The 27,271-nt window shown below is 40.5% G+C and overlaps 1 protein-coding gene and 1 long non-coding RNA gene across 9 annotated transcripts in view; one reads left to right on the forward strand and one right to left on the reverse strand.

Annotated features, from left to right (window-relative positions):
- MCF2L2 (MCF.2 cell line derived transforming sequence-like 2) overlaps positions 1-27,271 on the reverse strand; it is a 144,576-nt gene that overhangs the window by 77,160 nt on the left and 40,145 nt on the right. For 7 of the 8 annotated variants that reach the window (XM_064385397.1, XM_064385396.1, XM_064385399.1 and 4 more), the window contains exons 4-15: positions 25,773-25,863; positions 24,463-24,582; positions 18,986-19,102; positions 15,704-15,853; positions 14,574-14,698; positions 12,959-13,073; positions 12,193-12,312; positions 11,472-11,663; positions 10,931-11,122; positions 10,349-10,526; positions 1,530-1,633; positions 41-129 (exon numbers count right to left, since the gene is read on the reverse strand). In XM_064385397.1, the coding sequence (XP_064241467.1) occupies positions 41-129; positions 1,530-1,633; positions 10,349-10,526; positions 10,931-11,122; positions 11,472-11,663; positions 12,193-12,312; positions 12,959-13,073; positions 14,574-14,698; positions 15,704-15,853; positions 18,986-19,102; positions 24,463-24,582; positions 25,773-25,863 (1,593 nt within the window). The remainder of the gene's footprint in view (positions 1-40; positions 130-1,529; positions 1,634-10,348; positions 10,527-10,930; positions 11,123-11,471; positions 11,664-12,192; positions 12,313-12,958; positions 13,074-14,573; positions 14,699-15,703; positions 15,854-18,985; positions 19,103-24,462; positions 24,583-25,772; positions 25,864-27,271) is intronic. The other variant, XM_064385395.1, reaches the window with a different exon arrangement.
- Positions 22,688-25,860, forward strand: LOC135278709 (uncharacterized). Its single transcript, XR_010346151.1, has 3 exons — positions 22,688-22,888; positions 24,355-24,464; positions 25,633-25,860. It is a non-coding gene; the product is annotated as an uncharacterized LOC135278709 (long non-coding RNA).

Consider the following 27,271-nt stretch of genomic DNA (forward strand, 5'->3'; position numbering starts at 1 on the left):
AAGAAAAAAAACATATAGTGGCTCATATGTGCAGCCTTACCTCCTCCTTGTTGACAAGTTCTCATCACTTTCACTGGTCACCAGGACTCTGCTGGATCCTCCTTGACTGGCTTCATGCATCACTTCAATCTGCATGAGAAGGACATGTTAAAACTGAAAGTACTTAATTGCTGATGCTTTTATTTAGAGAATTTTAACTCTTTGAAAGAATAAAAACCACATCCTACCTAACCTAGAAAGTCACTAGACAAGTTCAAATAATTGGATTCTAGATGTGCAGAAATATCTCCTATTTATATTCTCCATCTTTGCTCAGTGTTGGCATGGAGGCATTCCTTACTCCAGGCAAAGTCATTACATTCTTGCACCACCAAAGGGGAATTATCTCCTTGTGTAGATAATTACAGGCATAATATCTGTTCCTTAGACTCTGGAATACTATTTTTTCATTTCCTGTCTGAAGCCAACCCAAAGACTTCACATTTCCAGAGTTCTTTGTAGAATTCCCTGTGGAGAAATCTGGGAATGCTCCATGTGCCTCTGAGAAGTGTCTGTGTCCCAGCAGCAGGGCTGGGTGAGGCAGTGCTGAGCACAGGTACCTGTGCAGAGCCCGTGCCCAGGCTGAAACAGAGCTTTTGCACAGCTCCAGTGTTTGTTTTGATAAACACACACTCCCTTGTCCAGTCTTGCAGAGTTGGATCATTTCAAGTGCTCTCCAGGCAAGTTTTAAGCAGACTTTTCCTCCTTTTGCCTGCAGCTTTAAGAGCAGCAAGCACTACTTGCACTTACTGAAAAGCCAATCTCTTCAAATTTAGTTAAACAACCCATCTGCTGAGTTTGCTGTTAATCCGAGCCAATATCTAAATCCCAGCAGAATCCAACTTCCTGAGCACTTTCACTTTTAAGGGCTGATTCTTACATTCTATATTGCTAAATTATTTAACTGGTTGATGATAATGATGGAATCCAGTAATGAACTGTCCTCATCTGAACTATTATCAGAACAATGGGAGGATAGGGAGGGGGCATAATTTGCAGTGTAGTCTTGGGAAGTGGATTTAAAAATGAATGAATGAATGTTTTATAAAGCATATACCACAGTGCTGCATACACCTAACTAAGTGGGAGAAATGCAACTGATTACCTGCATTACTGATGAGAGTAAAACTAATTCTAATGTCACTTTCTGTGAGTTTAGGCAAAGGGGAGACCACCTGTATGTTCCTGCTGGTAACTTGGTTTTATTCTGTGCTTATTGCTGAAGTTGTGGGCTGTGCTAGCCATTTCAGAAAATGAACTGCATTTAATTTTTGCTTTCAGCTTTAGAGGAATAAAGATAAAATGTACAAACAAGTCAGGGGTGTAGATAACAGACAAGGTGGTTAAAGTCACTTGTCCTTATCAGAGAGTTAAGTTAGTAATGCTCCAATTTGCTTTTTAAATTCCAAGTATAGGTGTGTAAATCTATATTTATGAGGTTTTGAGTTCTCTCACAATATGGGATGTCCCAAAATTACAGGTAATCCTACCTTAATTCCACCTTTTGTCTTCTTAATGCTTTTCTTTTTGGATAACTCTACTTCTGAAACGGTCTTTGGAGGGCAGGAAATTTCTGTAGACCTCCTGTTGGTAGCTGAAAGAGTGAAAAAGAAAGCAGTATTAGAAAATGTGCTAAAAGTTAAAATTCTGCTTCCTAATAAAGGCAATGAGCAAAGTGGCAAATGAGACCTGGCTTAGAGAACTGAGCTGTGCTGGAGCAGTGATGGACTGGGTGGAACAAAGGATGGGTTCCCTTGTTCAGTACTGCTCTGTCACAAATTGGCATCTTCAGTTCCATGCTGTAAGGATTACTTTGGTTTGGCTTCCCCTGGGAAAAGCATCTTTGGAACAGCACAGATAAATGTTAGCCAGCTGTACCAACTTGGATAATTGTCACTTGCATGGTGTTTCTTGTGTGGGTTCCCAGGGAATTTTGTTTCTGGTAATGGTTTGCTGGTTGGTGTTGGATTAAAGGATTGTTCCCTTTAAGGTTTCATTACATGAACAAGTTCAAAAGAGTAATCACAGGAGTTCAGCAAGGCACAATGGCAGGTGTGTAAGGACAGAATCTGAGGATATTATTTCAGAATATGCCATGTTGTGTCAGGTTTGGTGGCCCTTGCAGGCTCTGAAAGGCCCAGCTGACACTGAGGTGTCTGAGGCTACTGGACAGTCATCCTTAACAACAAAACCACCTGTGCTGAGCCTGCTGTCCAAAGCAAAGGTTAGACTGAACTATGAGAAGGGGAATCCTACATTTGGCTTGAGTAGCAAATAATATCTATTACAGCTTTAGACTTGTTTTTGATTGGTAATGAGTTCACAGCGCATGCAAGTACAAGGCCAACAGCACTATTTCTTTTCTTCACTGCTGAATTGATGTGGCCAGCCATTCATGTCATGAGTGAAAACATGTATGAAAGCCAGATAAAATGCTGAAAGAATCTGGGTCAGGCAACAGAGAACAAAATTGAGGTTAAGTCCTTTTCTTTTTTATTCTGGCAAAACTTTATAATTGAAGAAGTACTTTTTCTAAGAATAAAAGCTAGTGTTTTCAAATGCATCTGGCAACATTTTGTTAAGAGGGTTTCACCAAGTTTAATGTTTTGAAGTGTTGAGAGTCTTGATAGTCATTAACTTTTTTCTCTTTGGAGAAGCTGAGGGATACAGTAAAAAAGATACAGACATCTTTGAATGAGGAGGACCTAGTATCAAAGGTTTGATGTAGGAGAGGTCTGAATACTTTTTTAAAAGAAGTACCTTAGCAAAGTTTCAAATGCCCTTGTCATTATAGTCTTTTAAAATAGTTTTTAAAAAGGAAAAAGGAAGAACATAGAAGCATGCCAAATTATATTCAGTTAAAAAGACAGCATATCAGTTTCACAGATGTTAATGATGGAAGATGACATTTCTTCTACTCTGTGTCTTTTCAACATCCTTATCACACAGCTGGGAAGAGAATTAATTAAAATGGCCTGTCTCCAACTCTTCCCTAAATCTTCTTGGATTTATCAGATGCTGAATGACATAAGGACTTGGCACTGCCCATTTCATGCCTGTTACCTCCTCACAATGACTCCATACTAGAAAGTTTCCTCAATGAAACAGTGAAATCTGGCAGTCACCAGCAGCTGTAATCAACTGGTAGAGAATTCTTGTGGTTCCCAGGACTGAGCTGAAATGCAAATGTCTCTTTTTGGCTCTCTCATCACTCTTTCACAGTATACAGCAGGGGATTTGTTTTGATTTTGAGCACTACTTTCAACAAATACCTTCTTCCTATCCCCAAGCAAGCTTTCCCTGAAGTAGTATTTGTTCTCTCAAGGGTGTTTTTATTTCACCCAGAAAGTGGTGTACTGACACTTTGGAACCAAGGGCACAAAAAGATGTAAGATGCAGCACATGGAAGTTATTTATCCTGATTCTAATGGCTTCTAATCTGTCATGGCTTCTAAGTTGTCATGCCTTTCTAATCTGCAGGGAGAGTGACTGCTACTCTTGGCAAAACCTGAATATTTGGTAAGTTTTCAAAGGGGTTCTTTTATGTGTTTTCCCATGAATCTCTTGAGTAAAGTGTCTATAAGCATCAGCAAATTCACCCTTTTCTGTACTGATGCAGCCTGGAGATTCTGTTTAGCCATAAAGTCTCACTACCACGATCATGACACAACAGGCTGTGATCAGACCTATTACACTAAAAACTATTACCTCCTGGAGCTTCTCGCAGCTATATCCTATTTATACCTTGAAAAATCAGCATAAAGAGAATATATCTAAGACTTGGCCACCAAGATAGTGCTTCATGAACTTAACCCACACCTGAATACCCTAGATATGCTGCCAATGTCTAGTTGCCCTCTCTAAATCTGAGTTCAGTCCCTTGGATTGCTCTACAATCTAATTCACAATTTTTATGGATATGTTGTGGAAATCAAGGGAAGCAACAGAAATACTTAAAAAACATGAGGACTTTTGCTTAGAATAACATAGTCAGCAATACCAAGTTGTTTGGCTTATTCATTATTCAGAAAATTTTGTAGCTTGAGGGAATGGTTGATATTGGTATGAAAACCCTTGCTGAAAACAATCAGCAGAAAAATTGGAAAACACTTACAACTTTGACATCTGGATCACAACTTGCAAGCTCAGACAGCTCCAGGTGATCCAGGAAAGAGCACAGAGCAGTTTAAATGAAAGATGACACCTTCACAAAAAACCAAACTGCAGGTGCTCCTTGACCCAACAGCAAATTTCTCGGGTCTGTTCACAATCTGAATCTTGGCTTCTTCAGTGTGACGTATTTCAAAAAAGGAAACAAGACAAGAAAGTAGTCAAATTCAACTGAGTCTGTTTCAGAGATGAATTTGATTCATATTGACACAGTGAACTTCCCTTTCCAATTAGACCCAGAAATGAACTGAAAACAGGAGACAAGCTGCTTTGGTTATGCTCTGGAGAATTTTTCAGTTACTGACTGGCCCATAGTCAGAGTCTGCTACATGTCACTGCATTTAAATAGTTGCTGAAGCAGTACAGAAAGAAACAGCCCAAATACCTGACAATTATTATTGCACTAATTACTGTGGAACTGGAAATAAAAGGGAAACTCCCCTATAGAATTCAGTATAGTTGGCTGGTTCGAGGTCAGTACAGTATTGTCTTGCTGAAGAAGCTGAAAATTGCAATGTTGAACTGCCTACTGAAAGAATAAAGGCACAGGAACAAAGGAGAACTAGAAATGATCTAATGTCTGCATGGTTTCAGGGTTATTTTCATTCTATTGTTTCACCCCCTGGATGATACATAATGATGATTTCATTTTGAATTCATTAATATTTTAAATTGCTTGATGCTGCTTTTAAAGCAAATATTGTCAAAGGGAATTGTAAAGCAGAGTTTGGGTCTGTCACTTGCATTCACCTGGAGCACTACACTTTTCCAATGGGACTTTAGTACTGTTTACTGGTTTTTTATGAACAAGTTGTATGACAAGTACGGAATCACTGTTTTATTATTTAGCCTACAGCAAACGGTAAAGTGGGCTGTACTGTCCCTAAAGCTGCTAGAAAATGACAGAGACTCATGTGCTCTGTTTTGCTTTGCAGTCTCCCCACCCCTCTAAAACTGAAATAAACTCAGTGAGGAAAACGTGCTGTGCAGTTTGTGAGAAAAGCTGTGGTTTCACCCATTCTCCCCCCTGCTCCTTTGTGGCAGGACACAGACACCATGTCTCAAGTGCTGATCTCTTGCAAGGGGACTACATCCCCCACTGAAGGACAGACTGAGGGACAGACAGAACTGTGGGCAGCTCCCAGGTGCTCAGAGACAGCTGGATTTGTTCACCTGGGTAAGGGGCCCTAAGTTAGCTCCTGCTAGAATAAATGCAACTCATTAGCTAGCAATGGACACAGGCCACAGCCAAGGGTTACAATACTGAGCACCTGTAAGATATTCCAAGCCCCCCTCAAGTCAACACCACACTTTACATTCAGGTTTGGAGGGAATTCCCCCATCATGTTCTCCCATCAGTTTTCTGTATGGGTTTGTGCATTCTCACTCATCACCTACAGCAGAATTGAATTCTTTTGGCAAGAACAAGCATGGAAATAACTAGTGTGCTAAACTTTATTGGGGCTTGCTGCTCATGCTGTCCAATAGGAACATGAGTTTGAAGATAATTAATGGCTTAATTGCTGTTTTGAATGCTGGTGATGGCAAAACAATGTTTAGGCAGCTAAAGAAACACCAGAGCAGCTATGGTTTGTCACTTAATGGCTTAGGGCAGAAAGACTTTACCATTCTTAGGCAATATAACTTAGACTTCTCTCTGGCAAAATTTCTGTCAAGCCTCCTGAAAACATGCTGATTTAAGAAGCACAGAGCAAGGTTCTTGGATGTGGAATATTCTTCTACAAGGAGACACTACCTGATTCCCTCAGATTGGCCCAAGTGTAATAGCAATACCACAGCCACAATACTGAAAGTATCTTTTCCTTTTTTTAACTTCATTTATAGAAATATACTGAACCAGACAAACTAGTGGTTTCTCAAACCATTCATGAGTCACATACACCATCTCTTCTGAGTCAGCTAATCTCTCCACAGCTTCACTTCCCCTGCACACATCCCCAGACTCTTACAAGAAATTCTTCCTTTTATTCCCTGTCCAGATGTTATTAGTTAGTGAGTGTTATGCACTAGTGACTGTGAGGAATGCTGGACTGGATCCTATGAGCAGTTGTATACATTTAACTGAAATGGAACCAGCTTAAATTTTATTATTTAAAGAACTGAAAAGGCTCCAGCTGTGTTTTCCCCCCTATGAATCTTGTGTTCCAAGTTGGCCTTCTAAGATGCTTGTATGGTGAGTCATGGATTTTGTATGTGCAATGTGCTGTTAAACATGTTATTTGTTTAACAAGCTCACAGAAATGTTGACATCTCTGCTCCTGTATTTCACATTTATGTTGCCCACAAAGAACTCTCTAGGTGAATATTTATAGCACTTTGTGCTGCCATGTTCCAGCTCTTGTCAGAAAGGTAACTAAAGCAAGACCTAACCATGGTCACTGAGATGGCCAAATCATCTTTTACTGAAATTTTCCAAGAGCCTGTGAGGTTGAAGGGAATAGCCTTTGGGAAAGTATCATTTCAAAAAGTAAGAGTTTGGGAGAATTACAAGCAAATTAAAATAGATAAATGCTAACGGCAGTAATTTCTAATTGCTTGTATTATCCTTTACAGTTCTGTAGTTCATCTCATTGTGTCTGACAGACTGTATGGTTTGGCTCTGTGGACCTATTCCAATTCACTCCATGCTAAAAAGTTTTGCACAGAAATGCAGGGAACAAATATGTAGTCAGATCATCAAAAATTATGCCCTCAAAAGTGAATCAGAGCAAAAATATTTCCCCATCAACTGCCACTTCTTTCCTCCCAACAGACATAAGGACAAATTTAGCTATTAGAATTCAAGCAGCTTCCACTGGGAGAAAATGGAGTTGTCCTTAAAATAAGATGTCATATATACTACTTAAATACTTTCAAGGCTCTTATTATAAAAAGGTCAGAGTTTTCTGCCTTTTCAGGGTTGATCTGATCTGTGAATAATATTTAATCAAGTTCTCACAGCTAAAACATGCACTAAGCACAGCTGGCACAAAATTTTCAGCAGCACAATAATTCCAGAACTAGTACTTCAGTCTTGAACAGGCCTGTCCCTGCAAAATATGGAAGTCCATTTGTGAAGCCAGAAGCATCAAGCAAAATTTGGATTAATGTAAAATTTTTATTCGGAGTTTCCAGACCCATAGAAAAATGTTGACTGAAGGAGAGACAACTCTGGGCTACCATTCTGGATCTTTACTAAGCTAAAAGATTGCTGAGAGTCACCAGAAACCACAAGGACATGCACATGAAACTGTGACAGTCATTTCCCCAACAGAAACCTGCCCTTTCTCTCAGACAGGGTATCAGCTATGCATGTGTGCAGAAAATCCATCTCTGCCTACGCATTTGTCCATGTGAAATGGAGAGTCTGACAGTTACAATAATGGAGTATTTAATGTCTGAACCTTCATATCTGTGAAGATTTTTCCATTAGCACCCTGAATTGGACTGAATTTTCCCTACTGCTCCCTGTTAGGAAAATGGAGAGTCAGCAATGGGAAGAACAAAACAAAATCTATTCTGGAACAAATGTAACTTCTTTTCCTTTCACAGACTAACCACCCCAGTGCTGCCATGGTATTGTTACTCTGCTGCCTGGGGACAAAAGCCTTTCTGGTCTTCTATTTCTGTTTACCACATTTTATTGCCTTTGTTTGCCTTCCTATTTACACAATCCAGGAACATGGTATTTTCCTGTTGTCATATTCTACTTTGCAATCTTTTAGAAATATTCAGGTATGTCCTGGGTAAAATATGACAAATGAGTTATGAAACCTGTTTTGTGAAGGTGCTCTAAGCCTCTCTCAGTTTCCAAGATGTTGCTCAATAAATTCTCCCCATAAGTAAATGCTGATTGTGCATTGATGCCATGAATGTGAAGAAAGGACACAGAGGAAAGTCCTAAAGAGGGTAGCTTCAAGAAGAGCAGAATTTCACAGCCTCATTTTCAGGCTTGGAATAGGACTCAGTGTCCCTGTTTCTATTCTCAGACACGTTTCAGTGTCAGACTGTGAAACACCTTGGTAAATTTCTTGGTTTATCTTGCTTCAGTTTTCTTTCTGAAAAAAGAGGTTAAAATGCTGACCAGTACTTGCCAAGTGCTTTGGCATTCTGAGGGAAAGGGCACTCAGGAGTAGCAGACAACTGGATAACACCAAAGTGATGAATAAAGAATATGTGTATATACATGCACTATTCATAGCTGTTAAAGTCACTGACTGTGAGTCACTGGATGAGCTGTAGATACTCAGGCACTTCAGTTTCTTTGCACAGAGGTACTCTTGGTCAGTCACCTTCAAGAATCTGAATGAAATGGCAGAGTCTGCTTATCAATGTCTGAACAGAACTGGGTTGCACTTTGCACCTTCTCACAACCAGAGTGCATTTTAAAATAAATTTCAGCTACCTATTACTTTTGCAACAGGACATTAAAGGCTAAGCCTTGTCACACAGTTATGCTGTATTTGGTTGTGTAACTATGAACTGCAATTCAAAGAAGAGAGCAAGGGAGCATCTCATGACTTTCTGTGAAAGAGCTGATGGTATGTAGCATGGGCTGTATGAACAAGAATCAAAACTTAGAGCACTGTCATAAACCAGAGACTGTTCTATAAGGTTCTATCTATATCAACAATTTAATTAAAAAATCCGCAAATGTGCTAAAATGGCAAGAAAGAAGCTCAAGAAACAGTTCAAGAGACTACATGCATAAAAAGAGTGGCAAGATGAGCTTTTAGCCTGAAGATGCAGTTTCACAGTAGGTAAAAGCCATCCTAAAACTGTGCTGCTACTGACAGAAACAAACTGGCTCTGACCTACTGACCCCATAACCCCATTTTCTGCAATTTCCTTTGCTTCAGCACTAGTGGCCAAGCAGTGAGCAATCTGATGAATGCTGACATTAGTGTTGCTTGGAGCAGGTGACTGGGCTGTGTGATCTCCAGAGCTCCCTGCATTTCTCTAACTCAATGCAATGGAAAAAGAACTACTGCAGTATTTTTAATCGGTTTTCAAGGTAAATCACAACTCCAGCAAACTGACTGCCCACCCCAGTGCAAGAGGGGAGCACAGTGCTGGAGGATGTGTGTATGCAGAGCAGGACCTCTTCACAGGCATTGTGTTCTCAGCTTGCCTCAAATGAAAAGAGAAGCTGAAAGTTGAGGTAGGAACTGTACATAAAAAACACAGTTAGCATGGTTTGTGGGGAAAATGTACAGATGTCAAACCAGCATGGGAACAGGAAAAAGATGATTTTCCTTTGGAAGAAAGGATGAATGCTGGGGAGCAGAGGAGAACAGGGGCATTGGTATGACTTTTTGCTGGTGTGCCTAGAAAGCAAAATGGTCAGGCTACTACTGGCCATCCTAATCTTATTGCATGATCTTCATGCAAATTAAGGCTTTTTGCTAAAGGTTCCCCTTTTGAACAGCCCTAAAGGTTCCAAAGGGACAACCTCTTCCTGCCACCAAGCACAGGAACCAAGGCCACAGGACTGGTCTCCAGGATACAGTGTTTCAAATTAGCTTCACCCATGTTCCCTTTCCAGAAAAGAGCTATCTTGGCTAAACACACATGCTAACTTCAAATCAGGAACTTTCAGTAATTTCCAAACAGAAGCAATGTGCAGCTTCTGTGGTTAGCAGAGGACAAGGTAGAAAGTGAACTAACATCTATGTAGAGTGAGAAAAGCAAAAATTCCACAAATGAGTCAGTATCACTCACTAATGGACCCTTAATTTTACAAGTATCTGATTGCAACTTGAGGAATTATGACACCTGAAAGCCAAATATTCACATTTAACTATCTGCAATATAAAAGATGTTCACGTACTTACATTGCAGACTTGCATTGACTACCCTGGTGTGGGTATTTGGGAATTAGCAATACAAGACACACTGAGACACAGTATGGAAATGTACTCTGTAGATTAGACCTAGGAAGAAAAACCTGGTGGGTTTTTTGATTCGCCCTTGTTTGTATGTTTGCAGTGAGAGATAGCTCATATTCATTTTTACTAGCTGGACCTACGAGGCTGACACTACACATCAAATTCAAGTGTTCATTCTGATAACAAAAATCAAACATGACCATGTGGAGAAAACATTGGTGCGAGTTTGAAAGCAGCTGCTCATGGCCTACCTACTGCTGCTGGTCTGGTAATCTTTGGTGATGCTCGCTTTGGGGAAGATTCAGGATGTGGAGCAACGGGTTGTACTGGCCGGGTCTGTTTGGCTGCCAGCTTCTTCAGACTTACTTGCCTCTTGTCAAACATTTCTTGCACATCTTCCAGTTTTTGTACAATTCTTTGGGCATTGGCCTTGACAAAGAAAAGGCAAACAACAAATGGTTGTCAGTGCTGGACTGAGTGAGTGAAGAAAGGACTTGTATTACCAGACTCAGACCAGAGCTGGAGATCACACTGTGCTGCAGTTTATTGCAGCCCAGTCCATGCATTCTGCCCAGATCACAGTTTCACTGACCAAGACATGGTGACTCAAGCAGTGTTTCTAGCACTGCTCTGAAGAAACTGACGGAAGAGTTGCATGACTACTCTTATGAGTAAAACTTACTGCCACAAATACTGACCTCTATTCCCTTTTGCAGTAGGGAAAGAGGCATATTTTAGCAGACTCAAATATATATCCCAGTACACTTTCATGGACAAAACAATCAGAAATTTTTAACTTCTAGGTGAGCACATGCACATATGAGGGGTTTTACCTTTATTTCAGGGGTGAGGATCATGTCAAACTGATTGTAGAACTCCTTCGGGTTGGAGAGCTGGTGTTCCTTAGCTGTTACCAAGAACTTCTCAATTTCAACGAGTGCAGTTTCAGCTCCCTCTTGTGACTGGCACTTGTCCACAGCTTGGGAAGCTAAGAGGTAGATTCCAGCTTCGCACCATTGGCTTGCCTTTAAAGAAAAGAGGGGGAAGAAGACTATCATCACTGACAGTCCAAGTTGTCAGCTGTTGCTTCTACTCTATGAAAAAGAGATTTGCCCTAACATGTCATTAAAAGGGGATCAATGTTACTCATAGTGTCCCTGCTCATATTTCCTGCCCACAGTCATCCCATCAGCATATGCAGAATTGAACTTGCTGAACTAGTGCAAAGCTCCAATATTTATACCAACATTTACTGAATAAAACGGAGAAAAACCAAACACAACTTTTTATCTTCATCATAATTACCTGAGCTAATAAAATCCTTCATTTTTAATAGAACCCTGTCAGAGCTGTTACCTGAGAAGGTTCACTCACCTTATCTAACTGCTTATGCAGCTCAAGAGACTTTCCCAAAATATCATATTTTTTCTTGGTCTCATTGGTAAAGTCATCACAAATCCGCCTGAGTTCAACACACTTTGGTCTAATGGAGTCAACTGCATAATGATTGTTTTGGATGAGCTGTTCTCCATGGAGAGCTAGAGACTGGGCCTTCTCCAAAGGTTCCTGTGAAATTAATGAGAAAAATCCAAAATTATAATTACATGCATAACAAGGACAATCCTCTGTAACACCTGCTGTAGCCTGGGTATAAAGGTTTGGAATATTAATATAGCTGATATGTCTTATTTTGTATTTACATTGAAGGCTAACTTCCATGTCAATGAGTACATTGAAACTCATGATGTTCCATCGGAACACCAGGAAGCAGATTTTTGTTGTGAGGGTGACCAAACACTGGAATAGGTTATCCACTGAGATTATGGAGTCCAATTCTTCTTTCTCACATACTAGGGACATTCATTATACGTTATACATTCATTTTCCCTACTTTTTTCCCTAGTTTTTCAAGTAATTAAATGGAACTACTGGGTCTGAACAAGCCTGGCTTCTGGAAATTAGGATTTGTGTTTTGCAATTTAAAGTAACAACTCATGAGGAGAGAGTAAATCTGGACCAAAAAAAAAAAATAGACAGTAACAAGTGTCTAGAATACCATGTCTATAGCAGCCAGAATACTAAAGTGGGTACAAACCTGTCCTTTCTCTTCCAGATGTTTCTGTTCCTTGAGGAGGTTCTCAACTCGAGTCACACTGTCTCCAATGTCAGTAAAACCTGCTTGTGTTTCCATGAGGTTATCCAATGTCAATTTTACCTAAAAAACAGCAACAACAAAAACATAAACCAAAAAAAAAATAAACCTACCCAAAACCCCATCACAAGATACTGATAAAAATTACAACAAACATTCACCTACATCTCTGAGAAGAGTCTGCATCTCATGTTCAGTCTTTCAGTTCCAAAATGGAAAATCCAAGGAATAAATCAACAACCAACTATTCTTCAAAGAGTTTCCCTGCTGCTCACTAATTAGGCCCACAAAGTTTTGACAACCTGTAACTCCAGAGTTTATATTACTTCAGAATCTCTATTACTGCAGTCTCTGGGCTGACAGTCGGGCTTTCTGAACTGTATTCCCTTGACTCCAGTGGAAACCATCAGAGAAGAATTTATGTTTGATAACTTCACAGCTAAATGCAAAATTATTTATCAAGATAAATTTACTTATTGGTGTTCCACATTTTGCCCTCACAGTCTGCCACTTTCCTCACTGTGCCTTACTCAAGTGTTGTAAGACATCTGAAAGCTGTCAAGACTTTAATTTTTGAATATTCATTTCCTATTGCATAATGAAGATCTTCTCTCCCAACCTCCTTTTTGGACTGCGGGTATACTCTAAGTATGGATAGAATTTGACCTTATTTACCAGAGAAGACTAGGCAGCATGAACAAAGAAATACCTCTCTAAAATCATGTTCAAAGTGTCGAAGCTGCAGGCACTGTTCTAGTTTTAGATGATGCTTGGTCCAAAATTGATCAAAAGCCTTTTCTGTTTCATCCAACTGAGCCAGCAACCTGTTAAGAAATTAAAATGAACAGAATGTACTTATTTCCTATAGTTAATTTCTTTTAAGTTACAGTAATTGATGGCAGAAAGCAGAGCAGGGAGATGGTGGGGAGCCCTAAACTTATGTAAGAGGGCTCTGTGTCAACCCTCCCATAAGCAAAAGAGAATGAAATTTGCAGTAGGACAGGTGGGAATGTGACAGATGAGTGACAACTACATGGATCTACTGTGGCAGAGGGACTCAGAGCTGTTCCATATGCTGGCAGCCAAGGGCAGCTGTCACTCCCTAGCTTCCACCCAATGCTTCAAAGATAATCCATCCCCAAATGATGCAGATTGAATATGGTGCAATTATTATTTTATGGAACAATTAAACCAGAACTCTACAACTTGTTAATTTTCTTCACCATTCAGAAATAGGCAAGGGCTGAATAATTTTTCCCAGTCCATTAAAAACAATAGATTAGGAGCTCATAATGACTCCCATGGACATTGTCTTACTTTGTGTAAATGATGAAACATTTATTTGCAAAGACACGAATCTCAAGGTGTCATAGCTTCAGTAAAATATCTGACACCAGGCTAGTGAGTCATCCTCACAGTTTCTCAATGATCCATTAATTATGAAGTAGAACAGTTTTAAACAAGTAGAAAAAACAAAAAGGAAGTGTTCTCTGAATATTTTGTATTTCAGTAGATGGGCATTCTTTGGGCAGATAGGGGGTCAGTGCATACTGAAATCAAGTTATTGGGGCAAATGCCAATAGCTCCCTCCTATTTGTCTCAAAAACAAGTTTCTGTTTTCAATATGTCCCTGGAAAACTTGTTTTAATCAAAGCTAGTCCTTGAGTTCAAGATGAATTCACAAATTCTTTTGGGATGACTGTTCAAAGGATTTTAAAGTATTCAGTGAAAAATATCAGCTCAGCTTTACTTTCAGCACCTTTGTTCCCAGTGAATGCAGACACACATGGCATTTCTATTTGCTCTGCATCACATGGCACAGCAGAAACTTCTACATGGTGACTAAAAGCTTTATGGTAATAACTAGCATTGTAGGAAGGAAAGGGGGGTTCTCTCTCTATCTCTGCATCTGTGACACACAGAATGTTTCAGGTATCATCTTCATCTGCTCCTCCCCCAGTGTTTCCACAGACACTCACAAGCACATCAGCCACTCATCTCACAGAGACTCAGGTACTACTTTCTAACCAGGCACAGAAGTTTGGAGGACATACATGTTATGGAGAAAATAAGTCTCACCTTAAATCTTCAGCCAGGTAGCTAGTGATCTGACCAAAAATTACTGAGAAATTCAGGACTTGTTTGAACTTGCCTTGACAGTTTAATTGAGTCATTTCCTCTAATCTACTTCCTTCTCTGACTTACCTGTCCATAAATCCTGAGTACGTGAACCAGTGGTAATTTATAACCTTAATATTTAAATTACATTTGCATCTCCTACAAATAAATTAACAAGTTGCACAAGGTAATTTAGCTCCACTGACCTTTCCACTGTGGCCACATTTTCCAGTTCATCTGGACTGAGTTTGCTGTTGGCACTTCGGGTGACTGGCTCCCGGATGCACGTCAGTAAGGTGGCCCCCTGCTTCACTGCTAGCTTCAGCTCATCCTGAGGGGAAAAAAACAAGCCAAAACCCAAATTGTATGTACTTCTAACAACACTCACATCTCTCAGATGACAACAGAGTAATGATAATGGAGGATCCTTTCATAGGTACAAAATACTTGAAACAAGATATAAATGCTTACCAAAGGTGGTATGTTTTTCTAGCAAATGCAGAGACCTAAATCTTTTACCTTTGAATAGTAGATCTATTTCTGAGAAAAGGAATAGAGTAATTTCTGAGCAGATTGAATATCTGACCAGGCCACTTGCTGAATAAATTATTCTACCAAGAGTTGAATGTATGCTGTAGATTGTGAGCTGAGAGACTGGGCTGAGACATTGCACTTCTTAATGGAATTTCATTAAACAACATCGTGCCATGCTGAGCCATAGTACATAAGCTATAAGAAATCACCCACAGAAGTGTCTTCCCAGCATGGAGCAATAAAAAAGATAATGAGGCTCAAACATAACCTTGTCAGATGACGAATCCCCACATCATTGCACAGTTCTTCTATAAAAATTGTTCTTGTGCTAATATAGCTTAAGTAGTATCTTTAATCTTGTGTTTAACCTAAGGCATTTGCTGACAGCAGTAATATTTACTTCTGATCCTTACTCTGCAAAGCCAAACTAGACCCAACTTTTTTTTAAACAAAACAGCAGCCATCATCTAATAAGATTGTTCTGTCTATTCCTGACTATCCTCACAGATATTCTCTGTTTCTGCTCCAATATAAGTCCATTCTTTCTGATGAACTCTTCATGCTATTCCACATGTGATCCCATTACTCCCTCTCACACAGTGAAAGTGACACTTCCCCATTTTATCATTCCTGAAGCTGTAAAATGTCCTTTTCCACAGCTAAATCAAATTGACCTCCTGAACCCAGGTGCCTGTCCTTCTCCTCAGTGGTTTCCAGACAATGGATTGCCAAGGGATGGCAGAAAATTTTGTTAGATCAGAGCTCATCTATTACACTGCTGGAGCCATGGGGCAACAATCACCTTCAGCTTGCTGTGGTGCTCGGTGTGTGAGGAGAGAAGCTCCTCTGTGCACTGCACATCGTTGGGAAGTTCAGTCTCTGCTAAGTCTGTTCCAAAGGTCTGTAGCATCTGTGCTGTTGTTTTTACTGTCATTGCAAAGTTTTCAATAGCCTGGAAAAGCAAAAGCATAAAGTCACAGATTGGTTATTTACCCTTAGGCCTTTAACAACACTTTGTGCTTCAGGCACACCGTGCTGCAAGTATTACATGCCTGTAAAGCTGGTCACTTGCCCTTTTTTGGGTGGATGTGCTTAAAGTTGCAAATTAAACCATGTGTCACAAATGACCTTTTCACAGGTCTGCACATATTGTCACCTCTGTGAGCCAACTGGGAACTCCCAGAGCTCAGCAGACATAATGAAACCACAGAGGACATCAGCTTCAAAGGCAGGCCTGGAACTTCAGATCCTCTGCCCAAGCTTGCTGGGAAATTCTGCTCCATTTAAAATTTTAATGAAGGCTTTATTTAAGTTGAGAACACTACTAAAATATATAGGGCAAAGCCTTTATATTTACACAGCCACTCTTCACTCAGCAGTAATCTGTCTTTCCCTGACTTCTGAATATGTGCTTCTCCATCTTGCCTATCAGTACGAGATGCATTCTAGTCCCTTCCTCCCATCTGTCCATGCTAGTACACAAATACAGGAACAAGGAACTACAAATACAGTTAAAATGCATAAATTCATAGGATCATTGCTGTTTCTTTTTCACTTGGGTGCACCAACGCAAAACTTGTCAGAAATCTAGTTTTTATGAAGAATGGGGAAGTGAGGAAGGCTAAAAAAAATTGCCACCTTCTCAGAGCAGAATATAATGTTCAGACCTGTGACATGGGATTAAAACCTTTATATCTAGTAGCAAGTAATTGCATGGGATGTTTTTCCATGATCATGCTCAAATCTGGGGGTGGTTGTGTTATTCTGTATGGCTCTTTATTCTTTGTGCATTTTGATCTAATCTCCCACAGGTTTGAGTCAGTCAACAAGCACTAGGGATGCTCTTACACCCAATCAAACACTAAGTAGTTGTTGCACACTGCATTCCTTTTTCCAGCAATGATGGGAATTCACTGTTTGCAACCGTGAGAAGAAATTATGCTGTGTGCTCAGTGAAAAACAAACTGGGGGTAGATCACCATTCAAAAAGTGTAGAGAGAAATTAGCCCACATTTGTGGTCTCAAACATGCCCCACATGAAGGAATGCTAGCAGAGTTCTCAGCCTTCTTCCCTTTCCCCCCATAAATTCATGTCTGCTTCAACGCAAGCAGCACAGACCCACACATGCTCTATCTTGGTGCTCTGCAGTTGTCTGCTGCTGTTCTCAGCACTGAAGCTACTGGATTAGAGTGGGCTGAAATGTCACACTTCTGACTGCAACACAGCCATGGCCATCCATGACCAAAGGCCATTTACTGAAAGCCAAAAATGCACTCTGGGGGCAAGAAAGTCCATAGGCTCCTGGCAGCCAAGAGAGAAGAGCAGAAACAGGGATTGATGCAAGGAGGTTGCTGTGTCACTGCCATTTAGCCAGAGTGTAAAGCTTTTTCAGAAGAAAAGCACTGGCAGGACAGGATATGAGAACTCTCAGAGAAGCAGCAAAGGGCATGAAGAACATAGCTCAGCAAGACTGGAAGTCAGATTGTTTCAAGGTGCCATGGAAGCAGACACTTCCCTGATGACAGCCTCTTATCCAGCAGATATTCCTTGGCTGACTGCACCATGAGCTTGTCAGTGTTTCACTTAATAGCATGCTTGCCCCCACTTTCTCCTGTAAGTTACATCTGTGGATTGGTTTTTTTTCCAGTTTCTGTGCTTGGCAAAAATTTTTCCAACAAATTTAACCAAAACCTCTGGGGATTACATAGCCCTACTCCCCTAAATTCTTGGCTCATTTTGTTTGCATATTTTTCCAAAATATGTATTATTTCTTTATGTAAACCCCTGTCATTAATAAGTAATACAACCTTTCTTGTGCCTCTTTTTATCCCCCTTCATATTTTCAAACTTTTTGCTGTTTGAAAGCTCTTATAGATGATTCATTTCTTCACACTCCCACTTCCTGCAAGGACAGTTTCATATTTTTGATACTTTTGACACATAGGCCTATTCGCTCATCTCAACCTTAACCTCATTATAGTCAACACAGTTATAAATGTAGAAAATCAATATTAGACAAAGTTCAGATTCTGTGTTTGCATATTTAGAAGCCTGAAATATTTGGTGGCTCTCAAGGAGACTAAAATTTAATATTATAAGGACAGCAAAGCACAAAAACTATAGAAAGAAAGTGACAAAAGTGATTTGATGTAAATTACCTCAGAAAAGCTCTTTTCATGAGTTAGGTGTAACCTGCCCAGTAGCAACCACAGACCCAAACACAGGGCTACTCAGAACTTTGCAAAATATTGAGGCTCACATTGGATGTGGGCTGTAATATATCAATCTTGCAAGTAGACCCACAAAGACGGATGCAAACATTGTATAAACTCTCTGTGAAATTAATTACTTTTCCAGGATTGTGACCCAGCTTAGCCCATTTTTTCTTAGGAAGAAACAATATTTTGTCTGCTAATGTGCTGGAGTTTGGAGTCTGTTTTTTGTGAACTGTCATCTTAACTGGGTGCCATAATGAATTGTTTACATTGTTTTGAAGCAGGCACTGAAATGCATTAACCAGCCCAAAAAGGGAACAATCAAACCTGTACAAGTTTCCTCAACAGAATAAAAAAGTCTTTTGCCTTCCTACTAACAACTGTTCTTCAGTTACCCAAAATAAGACCCAGCTGGAGTGCATGCTTGTATAGTGCAGAAATGAAAAATAAAATATAGTGCCCTGAGTATTTTTATTCTCTTAAAAGCATGGACATAATTATTCATTAAAGTGAGACTTTTGACCTTACTTTTGACCTTTGTAAAGTCAGCAAAGTGCTACAGCCTATTTTCAATTTCAGCTGAAGGCCTATGAATCCCATCAATTATTTAAAAGGCAAGAGAAGGCCTTGCAGAGTAAGAATAGCACGACACTGTTAGGCCCTGGGCCAGGTACACAGTGAGATACAATTACTGCTTCCCTCACAAACTTTTAGGGAATTTGCCTTTCTCTGTTTGAGTTATGGATTTCCTCCTTCCCTGGGTCCCTAGCAGAACCCATAGGCTGTAATGCAACTGAAAAGCTCCTGGTTGCTCTGCCTTTGTCCTGGGACAGCTGAGGAGCAGATGCACAAGAGCAGCAGCACTCACCGTGCGGTGATGGATCCACTGGCTGTGGCCGTACTCCAGGGTTCCTCCCAGCTCCCGGGTCAGCTGGCTCTTGTCAATGTAGCCATGCAGATCAGAGACAGAATTTAACATGATGATCTGAAACGAATCCAAACACACTGGACTGAGAGAAAGAAGGTGACTTTCAATCATTGTTCCTAGGATCTGGGTTTGCCTGAACATAGATGACCACTGCAGTTCCACCAGAGGCCATCAGTTCTCATCTTGCATTTTCTCATGCCATGGCCAAAGTTTATTTTCCCTACATTTTGCCTTTTCAATGTGTACATGGACATTCTTGAACTAACCTTGGTTTGACATCATCTTCCTCTTTGCTGGGCTGACTCATTTTGCATGTGCATCAAGAGCCAAAGTATGGTATTGATAATGTTCACACAAACTTCCATAACATAATTTATTCTCTAGATAACATTTATTTACAGAGAAATGGAGACACAGGCAAGTTAAACAGCTTCTTCAACACCAACCACTTGATCCAGGGAAGTGCTGAAATGAAACCATTGAGAAGATTTTTCTTAAGATTTTTCTTTCCATTTTCAGATTTTTTTGGCACTGTATGTCCACTGAATTCACTGGCATTTTTCCATTCAAATCATAATGGAAGAGAAAGGAGAAATACAGCTAGATCAATTCTTTTACTTTAGAATCTCCTTACCACTAGACTTTCTTGAAGAAAGCCAAACAAGATTTGAGTTCAGCTTCAGATAAGCAGCATTAACTTTTGGCAACCACAGTAAATTTGTCAACACAAGTGGTTACACAAGTAATACTCATTTATTGTTGATGCAACAGCTAGAAGATATGCCATGATTTCAGCAACAGAAGAATAAAAAGTTGAGTAGAAATGACTAAGAAGTTTAAATAAATAAATGTAAAAAATATGTCAAATGTGTTACTTGACCCTATTTAAAGAAAGCTTAAGCGGCTCTGCATGTCAGCAGGCTCCAATGGTGCATGGTAACTACACTGACAAACACTGTGGACAGTGAGATGAGTGTAGATGTATGGAGACAAGAGGATGCATATTCTAGGCTAAGAGTTCTCCAAGAAAAGCCTCAAGAACAAACCTGGACAAGTTTTTAGCTGATCTTTGTTACAGAATCTTTCTAATTCAGGTTGGCGGGAACCTCAGCTCTCTAGTCCAACTTTTTTCTCAAAGCTGTGTCAGCTGTGAGATCAAACCAGGCTGCTCAGGTCTTTATCCACCTAAGACTAAAAACATCCAAGGATTGAGACTGTACAACCTCTTTGGGCAGTCTGGTCTGCTGCCTGACTGTCTTTGTGGTGAGAAAGTTTTTCCTACGTCAAGTCAGAGTTGTCCTTTTTTCACTTCATGTCAGTTATTTTTTATCCTACCACCACACACAAGCTGGCTGCAGTGCCCAGTAACTGGAAAGCTGCTGCTATGTCATATTAACCCTCACAAGCCTTCCCTTCTCCACGTTAGGCAAGCACAGTTCCCTCAGGATCTTCTTACAGAACACATGCTCCAAGTCCTGACCTTCTTGGTTTTCCAAGATTAATCCAGATTAATATTTTTCTTGTACTAGGGGAACCAAAACTCAGGGTGTTCTCAATGTGAATTAATTAGAGCCAAGTAAAGGGGGATGAGTGGTTGTCTCAGCCTGTTGGCTATGCTCCTGTTCATACTGCTCCTGTTAATGCAGGATGCTGATGGCTTCCTTTGCTGCCAGGCCACACTCTGGCTCATGTACAGCTTGCTGTCTACCAAGTTCCCAGCTCCTTTTCTGCAGAGATGCTCCCCAGATAGTCAGGCTACAGTGTGAATTGTCAACCACACAACTGTTGTGTTGTCAGAAGGGAAGAACAGGAGTTCTTTCTTGAGTAAGAAAATCCTTGCAGAAGGAAACTCTTTCCCAGTTGCAGGACATTGCTTTGCCCCTTTGATAAATATAAAATAATATGCTGGTCAGCCCATTCCTTGAGTTTTTGTTCCAGTGGCCCTGTCTTGGAGTATACCATCTGTTCCTCCTGGTTTAGTGTCATCTGCACACCTGATGACAGTGCAGCCTGTTGCCTCTTCCATGTCACTGATGAAGACATCAAACAGGGCAGGTCCCAGCAGGTATCACTCACTACAACACTCCACTTGCTGCCCACTTCCAGGTAGAGTATGACCTATTACCATTACCCTCCTCCATAACCCATAATGAAACTACGTTTCAAAACCACATGTAGTTGTCCATCCATCCATCCATCCATCCATCCATCCATCCATCCATCCATCCATCCATCCATCCATCCATCCAGACTTTAACCTGACTTGGATACAAGAATATAGTGGAGGATGCATCTGGCCCCAGAGAGCCATACAAGCTGAAAATTCTCAAGTAGGCCCTCACTCTGTTCTTTTTCACTTCCAGCAATTCATCTTCTCTTTAACCTGTCTTTAAACACAGAAACAAGGAGATCTTGTTGGTGAAGAAACTGTGGCAAAGAAAGGTATCTCAGCCAAAGTTAAAGGAAAAACTGTTCCCTGTATGTGTTATGAAACACTGTTCTGTTATGATCAAAGCCAGAAACCTCAAAAAGCTGCATCATCTTGAAAAGGCTTCACACTGGAATATAAAGTCTATGCACTAATTCTGAATTGGAAATCACATTTGAAAAAGTAAATCTTAACTGCTTTGTAGCTCTTCCCCATCAGAGATGTTGCTGACAAGATGGAACTCTTCTGATACTTCAAACCTCACTGAAACCACAGAGGTACACTGTTATGAAGTTTTCTTTTAGGAAGAATTTTATATTTGTTTTAACTTGGTATGCTAAGCATGAGCCGCTAAACAAACCTATTAATATTGCCAGCTATGGTGCTACCCAGCAGGGTGTGGATCTTGACCACGCAGGCATTCCTGCAGGAGAAAGCCTATGAGCAATCCAGGATCCATCTAAAAAACCAATCTAAGTGAGCATTAGCATCTCCCATGCTGCTTGCCAGACAGGAGACAGCCACAGTCAGTCAGCTGGAGAGTGCAAAGGGGCAGGAGTTTAGAAGAGAAGGATCAGTGTGGAACATGGAGCTATGGGGGGGCTGCTTCTGGATGGGTTAGGCTGTCAAAAAGAAGTCACAGCCTACAAAGCTCAAGGAAGTACTTGCTGTGGACAGATTGTTCAGACTTTTCTGTATGTTCTGAAAATGCTTTAATTCACTTCCTATGATGGGACGTTCCTTGGGTGCATCTCTGGGTGTTTCTTTTGAATTCACAGATTTTAATCTCAGATGCACCCTGCTGTGTCTCCTATATTTCTATATCTTGATCCTGGCTAATGATATCTACTCAAATCACTATCCCAATAGAAATTTACCCAATGAGGTTTTATTACCCACGTTTGTATGTCAATGTGATACAAATCCTGCATTTCCTTTTTGTGTCTGTTTGGTAATTTCAGCCTTTATTTCCAGCTCCTGTTTGATCTTCTGGTTTCTACTCATTCCAGTATTGATTTAACCCAGAAAATCTATTTTACTGAGCGTATTTGCAGTCCGATAGCTCAAATAAACTATTAAACAAATGTTTCCTCAACAAACACACACAATATTCATGTAGCTCCTTTTGAATGCTCATGTCTTGGTCCTGACTCACAGTTGTGACAGGAAATGCCACCCATCCACGGGCCAGTTATGACACGAATGTTGTCATAGATCCAAACACACAACACAAACAAACAACCTGCCAAGAATTTAAAAGATCATGGTGATACTGAAGATAGGTACTGATGCCTAATTCCTTGAGTAAGGACATCTCCAGTTGCACAGGAACTCTGTGGTCCTGTTCTCCTGCTTGGCATTTAGGATGCTGTTTTCAAGGAGGACAAACAGTCATTGCTCTCAGTGAAACTGGGGTATGTAAGACGTGCCCAGATGGTATTTTTAAGATGGGAAACACAGGAGAAAAGCCCCCCCAGAGAGCATGACCAATGCTAGGAACTTAGACCACCTGTAGTACAACCCTAAGTAACTTGAATAGTATCAGACATATGTGGGCAGACAGTCTATAATTCTGACAGGCTCTCTACAGACATCTGGGCAGGAGGCAGCAAGCACGTCATGCTCTTAGTTTTTGTAAGGCTGCTCTCTAAGAGCTCTGTGGACATACCCAGGATGGCTCAAAATATCCAAGACAACCCCAAACTAAACTGATATTTTGATTTTCCTGCCTGTAAGAAAGATAAGTTAGCATTTCATACTTAATGCAGTGCTTGACCCCTGCCTAGAACTAACCTCCCTTCCAACTTTTATCCTTTCCAAGTTTTGAAATGCAACTCTATGTCAAATAAATTGCTAAAAGTATAGGAAATGCTCAGTTGTTGGAAAATGCCAGTCTTTGATGAGTTGTCCCTTTCTGGGCTGCAGTCACTGGTACAACAGTTGCTATAGCAACAGATTGTGGCATATTAAATATAGGTACATGCATTTTTTTAAGTACTATAAAATATTTATGGGTTGTATTCAAGCATAAGTTTTTAATCAACTTTGCATTTTACCAAAAAGCCATCCTTACCAAATTACAGTAAATTTTACAATTTAACCACAGTAACCAAATGTCTATTCATGGTTCCTTTCCTGTATGCACTGTAATAAACAGTTGCTCACTTCAGGAGAAGCAGAAAGTCTTTTTAACACCTGAACTTCAAACTTGAGTTTCAACATAGCTAGAATTTGTTGGAGGAGAGCCATAAGTATTTTGCAAAACAACATAAACCCAAAAACAAAATCCAAAACGCCTGAAATCCCTCCAGTAAAGATACTGTGGAACACAGTATAAATCTGATCCAGGATGAAATATCATCAATAATATTAATTCAAGTTTATTTATAAAACTTAAAAAATTTTGACACCACTTGCAAACATGCAGCTAAAAACAACTCCTAAAAGACCCCTCATAGAATAATCTCCAACTCTTTCAGGATTGATAACCTTCTTCATATCACCGTCTCATCAACCTACAGCATATGCCAAGTGCATATAAAAATAAGTAAAACACAAACTCTGAATCTTGAGGATATGGGAATCACAAAAGACATTCAGAATAAGCAATGTTACAGGGACAGTCAGCGCTGCCATGGATAACCCATCAAATAGAGCAGAATTCAGCCCTAGGCTTCTGCTGCTCTGTAGTCCTGAATACTTATGTTTGTCACTACAGTGGGATCTACCTCAGCCTACAAGAAGGGAACATCTTCACTGAGTTAAAATGCCAGTACTTAAAAACTGAGTCACATTTTTTAGCTAGACTGGACATGGAAATGTGTCCATTAAACACTATGAACCATCCACTGCTAAATAACTCTTTGGCATCACCCCACAGACCCAGATGAAAGGCCCCTTGCAATCCTGGGTGATGGGAAAATGCTGAGAGCCCAGAACTGCAGAAATGGAGAAAAGAAAATGCATGGACAAAAAACTGCATGCTTACCGGTACCTTCATTTTAAAGTCATCTCGGTAGAGTTTAATGCCAATGTCAGCGATTGCCCTTTGGATAAAGCGGGAGGGTCTCAGGACAAACACCAGCTGCAGGTTTCCTGGAAATGCTCCCTGAAAGCAATATAGAACTGTTAGAAGTCACATTTCTACTTTACAAGGGAATTTTCAGACAAGTGTATCCTCACCAGTGGGGCAAAGTAGATAGACTTCTGCTCATTGCCTCAGCTGGTCCATTCAGCATGTGCTCATAGTCACTATTTCCAAACCCAGCAGGAAGACTGACCCATGGATTTTACTGCCCAACCACATGTTATTTCATGATACAGATTTATCACAGCACTCCAAAGTTCCTGACAAGTGCCTTTCTCCCCTAGATCCCAACCCCACCAAGCCCCATTTGCACTACCACACCAGAAGGTTTCCCATTTTTTAGGCTGCAGCCACTAGAGGGCAAAGCTGGCTGCCCGCGTTGGTCTGGTGAGGAAAGCTGGTGGCACAGATGGATTCCCCAAGCTGACCTACCTATTCACTCTGCAGAGGGTTTTGAATCTTTTTAACCTCACATATTTTTACACACAGGCAGGCACTCAACATGTTCATCAGATATGGCCCTGCCTGCAACACCCAGCCTACATCTCTCACACTCCTCTGAGCTCATCAAGCATAGAAAAAGAACAATTTCTTGAAGAGAGCAGCAAAAAAGCCTGAGAATGCAAAACATTTCTGTCTAAATACCTTGAAAGAACTTAAAGTCACCTTTGTCATCCTGCCATCCTACACCTCTGTGTGTAAGTGCTTGGTCCTCACTCATTAAATGCTCTTAGTAAGAGATGCATAAAACCAGCTGCTTTTTTTAGCACTAAAAATCAGTGTCCAGCTCTGAGTTTTGCAATTAAGCTATTAAGAGTTTCTGACAGAGATCGTTTACTACTGTGCAAACACAAATCCCTTGGGATCTATTGCTTTCATAAGCAGGCCACGTCATTCCCTCCTCAGGGCACAGAAGGGGTACCTCTTAACACTCCTCTAGAAACCAACTTCAAATTACTAGAATTTATATTACAATCAACCCAGAAAATAAGGAATTTGTCCTAATTCAGCAGTAAACAAGACTATGTAATTTGTCTCTGCAGCTTCCTCCCTCTGTTATTTAACACTTAGGAGCTGCAGGGCCGAGGAGAATCTGCATCCACAGCCGGAAAATAGAAGCTTAAAATGAGCACAGGAGGCTGTATCGTGTGCTGAAGGTTCAGCAGACAATTTTAATTTCTAGAAGATAAATAACAAAAGCAAGCACTTACTGCTATTCGTGTCAGGGATGCCTTGACTGCACTCCATTTGTCCCGTCGTCTGTCTATGATGATGATGAATCCGATGCTGGCAGCCTCCAGACTGCAAAACAGATGAAATAGGTGTGCTGGGTTACAGGGAGACACTCCTGTTCCAAGGCAGAGAGCTGCAGCAAAACACAGCCTCCGTCACGCCATGCTCGGAGCCCATTATGAAAACACAACGTACAGTGGAAAGAATGAATATTTGGCAGAAGTGCACATGAAAAGGAAAGCCGGTAAAATTTCTCTTTCCAGCATAAGGCTAGCAGCTTACACAAAACATGAATATTTTATCTGCTGAATCTCTCAGCTGCTGTGCTACTCTGCTGCCAGTCTAGGTGACATGAATAGTTCAGGATAACAAATTAGACTGCGCTCTTTTGAAGACAAAACCCCCAGATCTTTTCTTTCTGCAAAATTAGACACCCCCCTACAGTCTTCATTCTCCAAGTATTCTGACACCTGAGAGGGGCACTGAGCTCCAGGACATCAGTATCCCCTGACTGGTGTACACAAAGTCCCAGGAATTCTGGTAGGCAAAGCAGAAAATAAAGAGTTCTGTTTTGCCAATCACAAACTTCTTCTGAGGTTGTAAGTCATTCCAAACTATCCTTTTCAACATATTGGCTAGAATAACAGTTCCTGTTCCTTCTCAGTGCTTTTCAAGGAGGATCTAGGAAGCAGTGATTTGGTGCTCCATTCCATCTATGCAGACCTCATAAACACCCCATCCTTTCTTTCCCTCCTAAAAGTCCTACTCTGGAGTGCCAGGTTTCAGTGGGACTGCTCTTCTCTCTGCCTTCCAAGAGCACTCAGCATTGGAGAACCTAAGAAGTACACACTGAGTGTCCAGAACCTTCACCAGAGCAGGATAGCTCAGTCACCTCAGGACAAACCAGAGGCAGGCAGGAAACTATAAATGTCATAATCAGAGGACATACTGCAATCAAACATCTTATCACAAGTTAAGGAAAAAAAAATGGCTTAAAATATCTCCTTGATCCCTATTCCACTGTCCATACAAGGACCAACTCAGGAACTGTTTCCATGGGTCATTTTATCCAAACTCATATCAATAATCTACTGAAGAATCACACTAAACAATCTACTAATCAACACAGTAACAACTCTGAGCTCTTGCTGCAACCTTGCAGGATCAAAAACTGAAAGCCAAAGTATTGTGCAAAACTGGGATGCCATGTGAATGCTTCTAGTAGTTCATATTGATAACAGGAACACTCACTATATTTTCCAATTTAGTATTTTTACAGCATTCCTCTGAGGATTACAAAATTCAGTGACAATACATGACCTTTCCTCTCAGTAGTGCAACATGCAGCTCTCTGCAGAGGACAGAAAATATATTTGCAATAGTGCCTCTCATGCACAGGGAAGAGAACTCATCTGTTTTACCTTTTATAAATACACAAATGTATACATACTCTTCAGTAGTCTTAGATATACACAAA

This window comes from Passer domesticus, chromosome 11 (assembly GCF_036417665.1).
Source record: "Passer domesticus isolate bPasDom1 chromosome 11, bPasDom1.hap1, whole genome shotgun sequence".
In the NCBI taxonomy this organism is placed as follows: Eukaryota; Metazoa; Chordata; class Aves; order Passeriformes; family Passeridae; genus Passer; species Passer domesticus.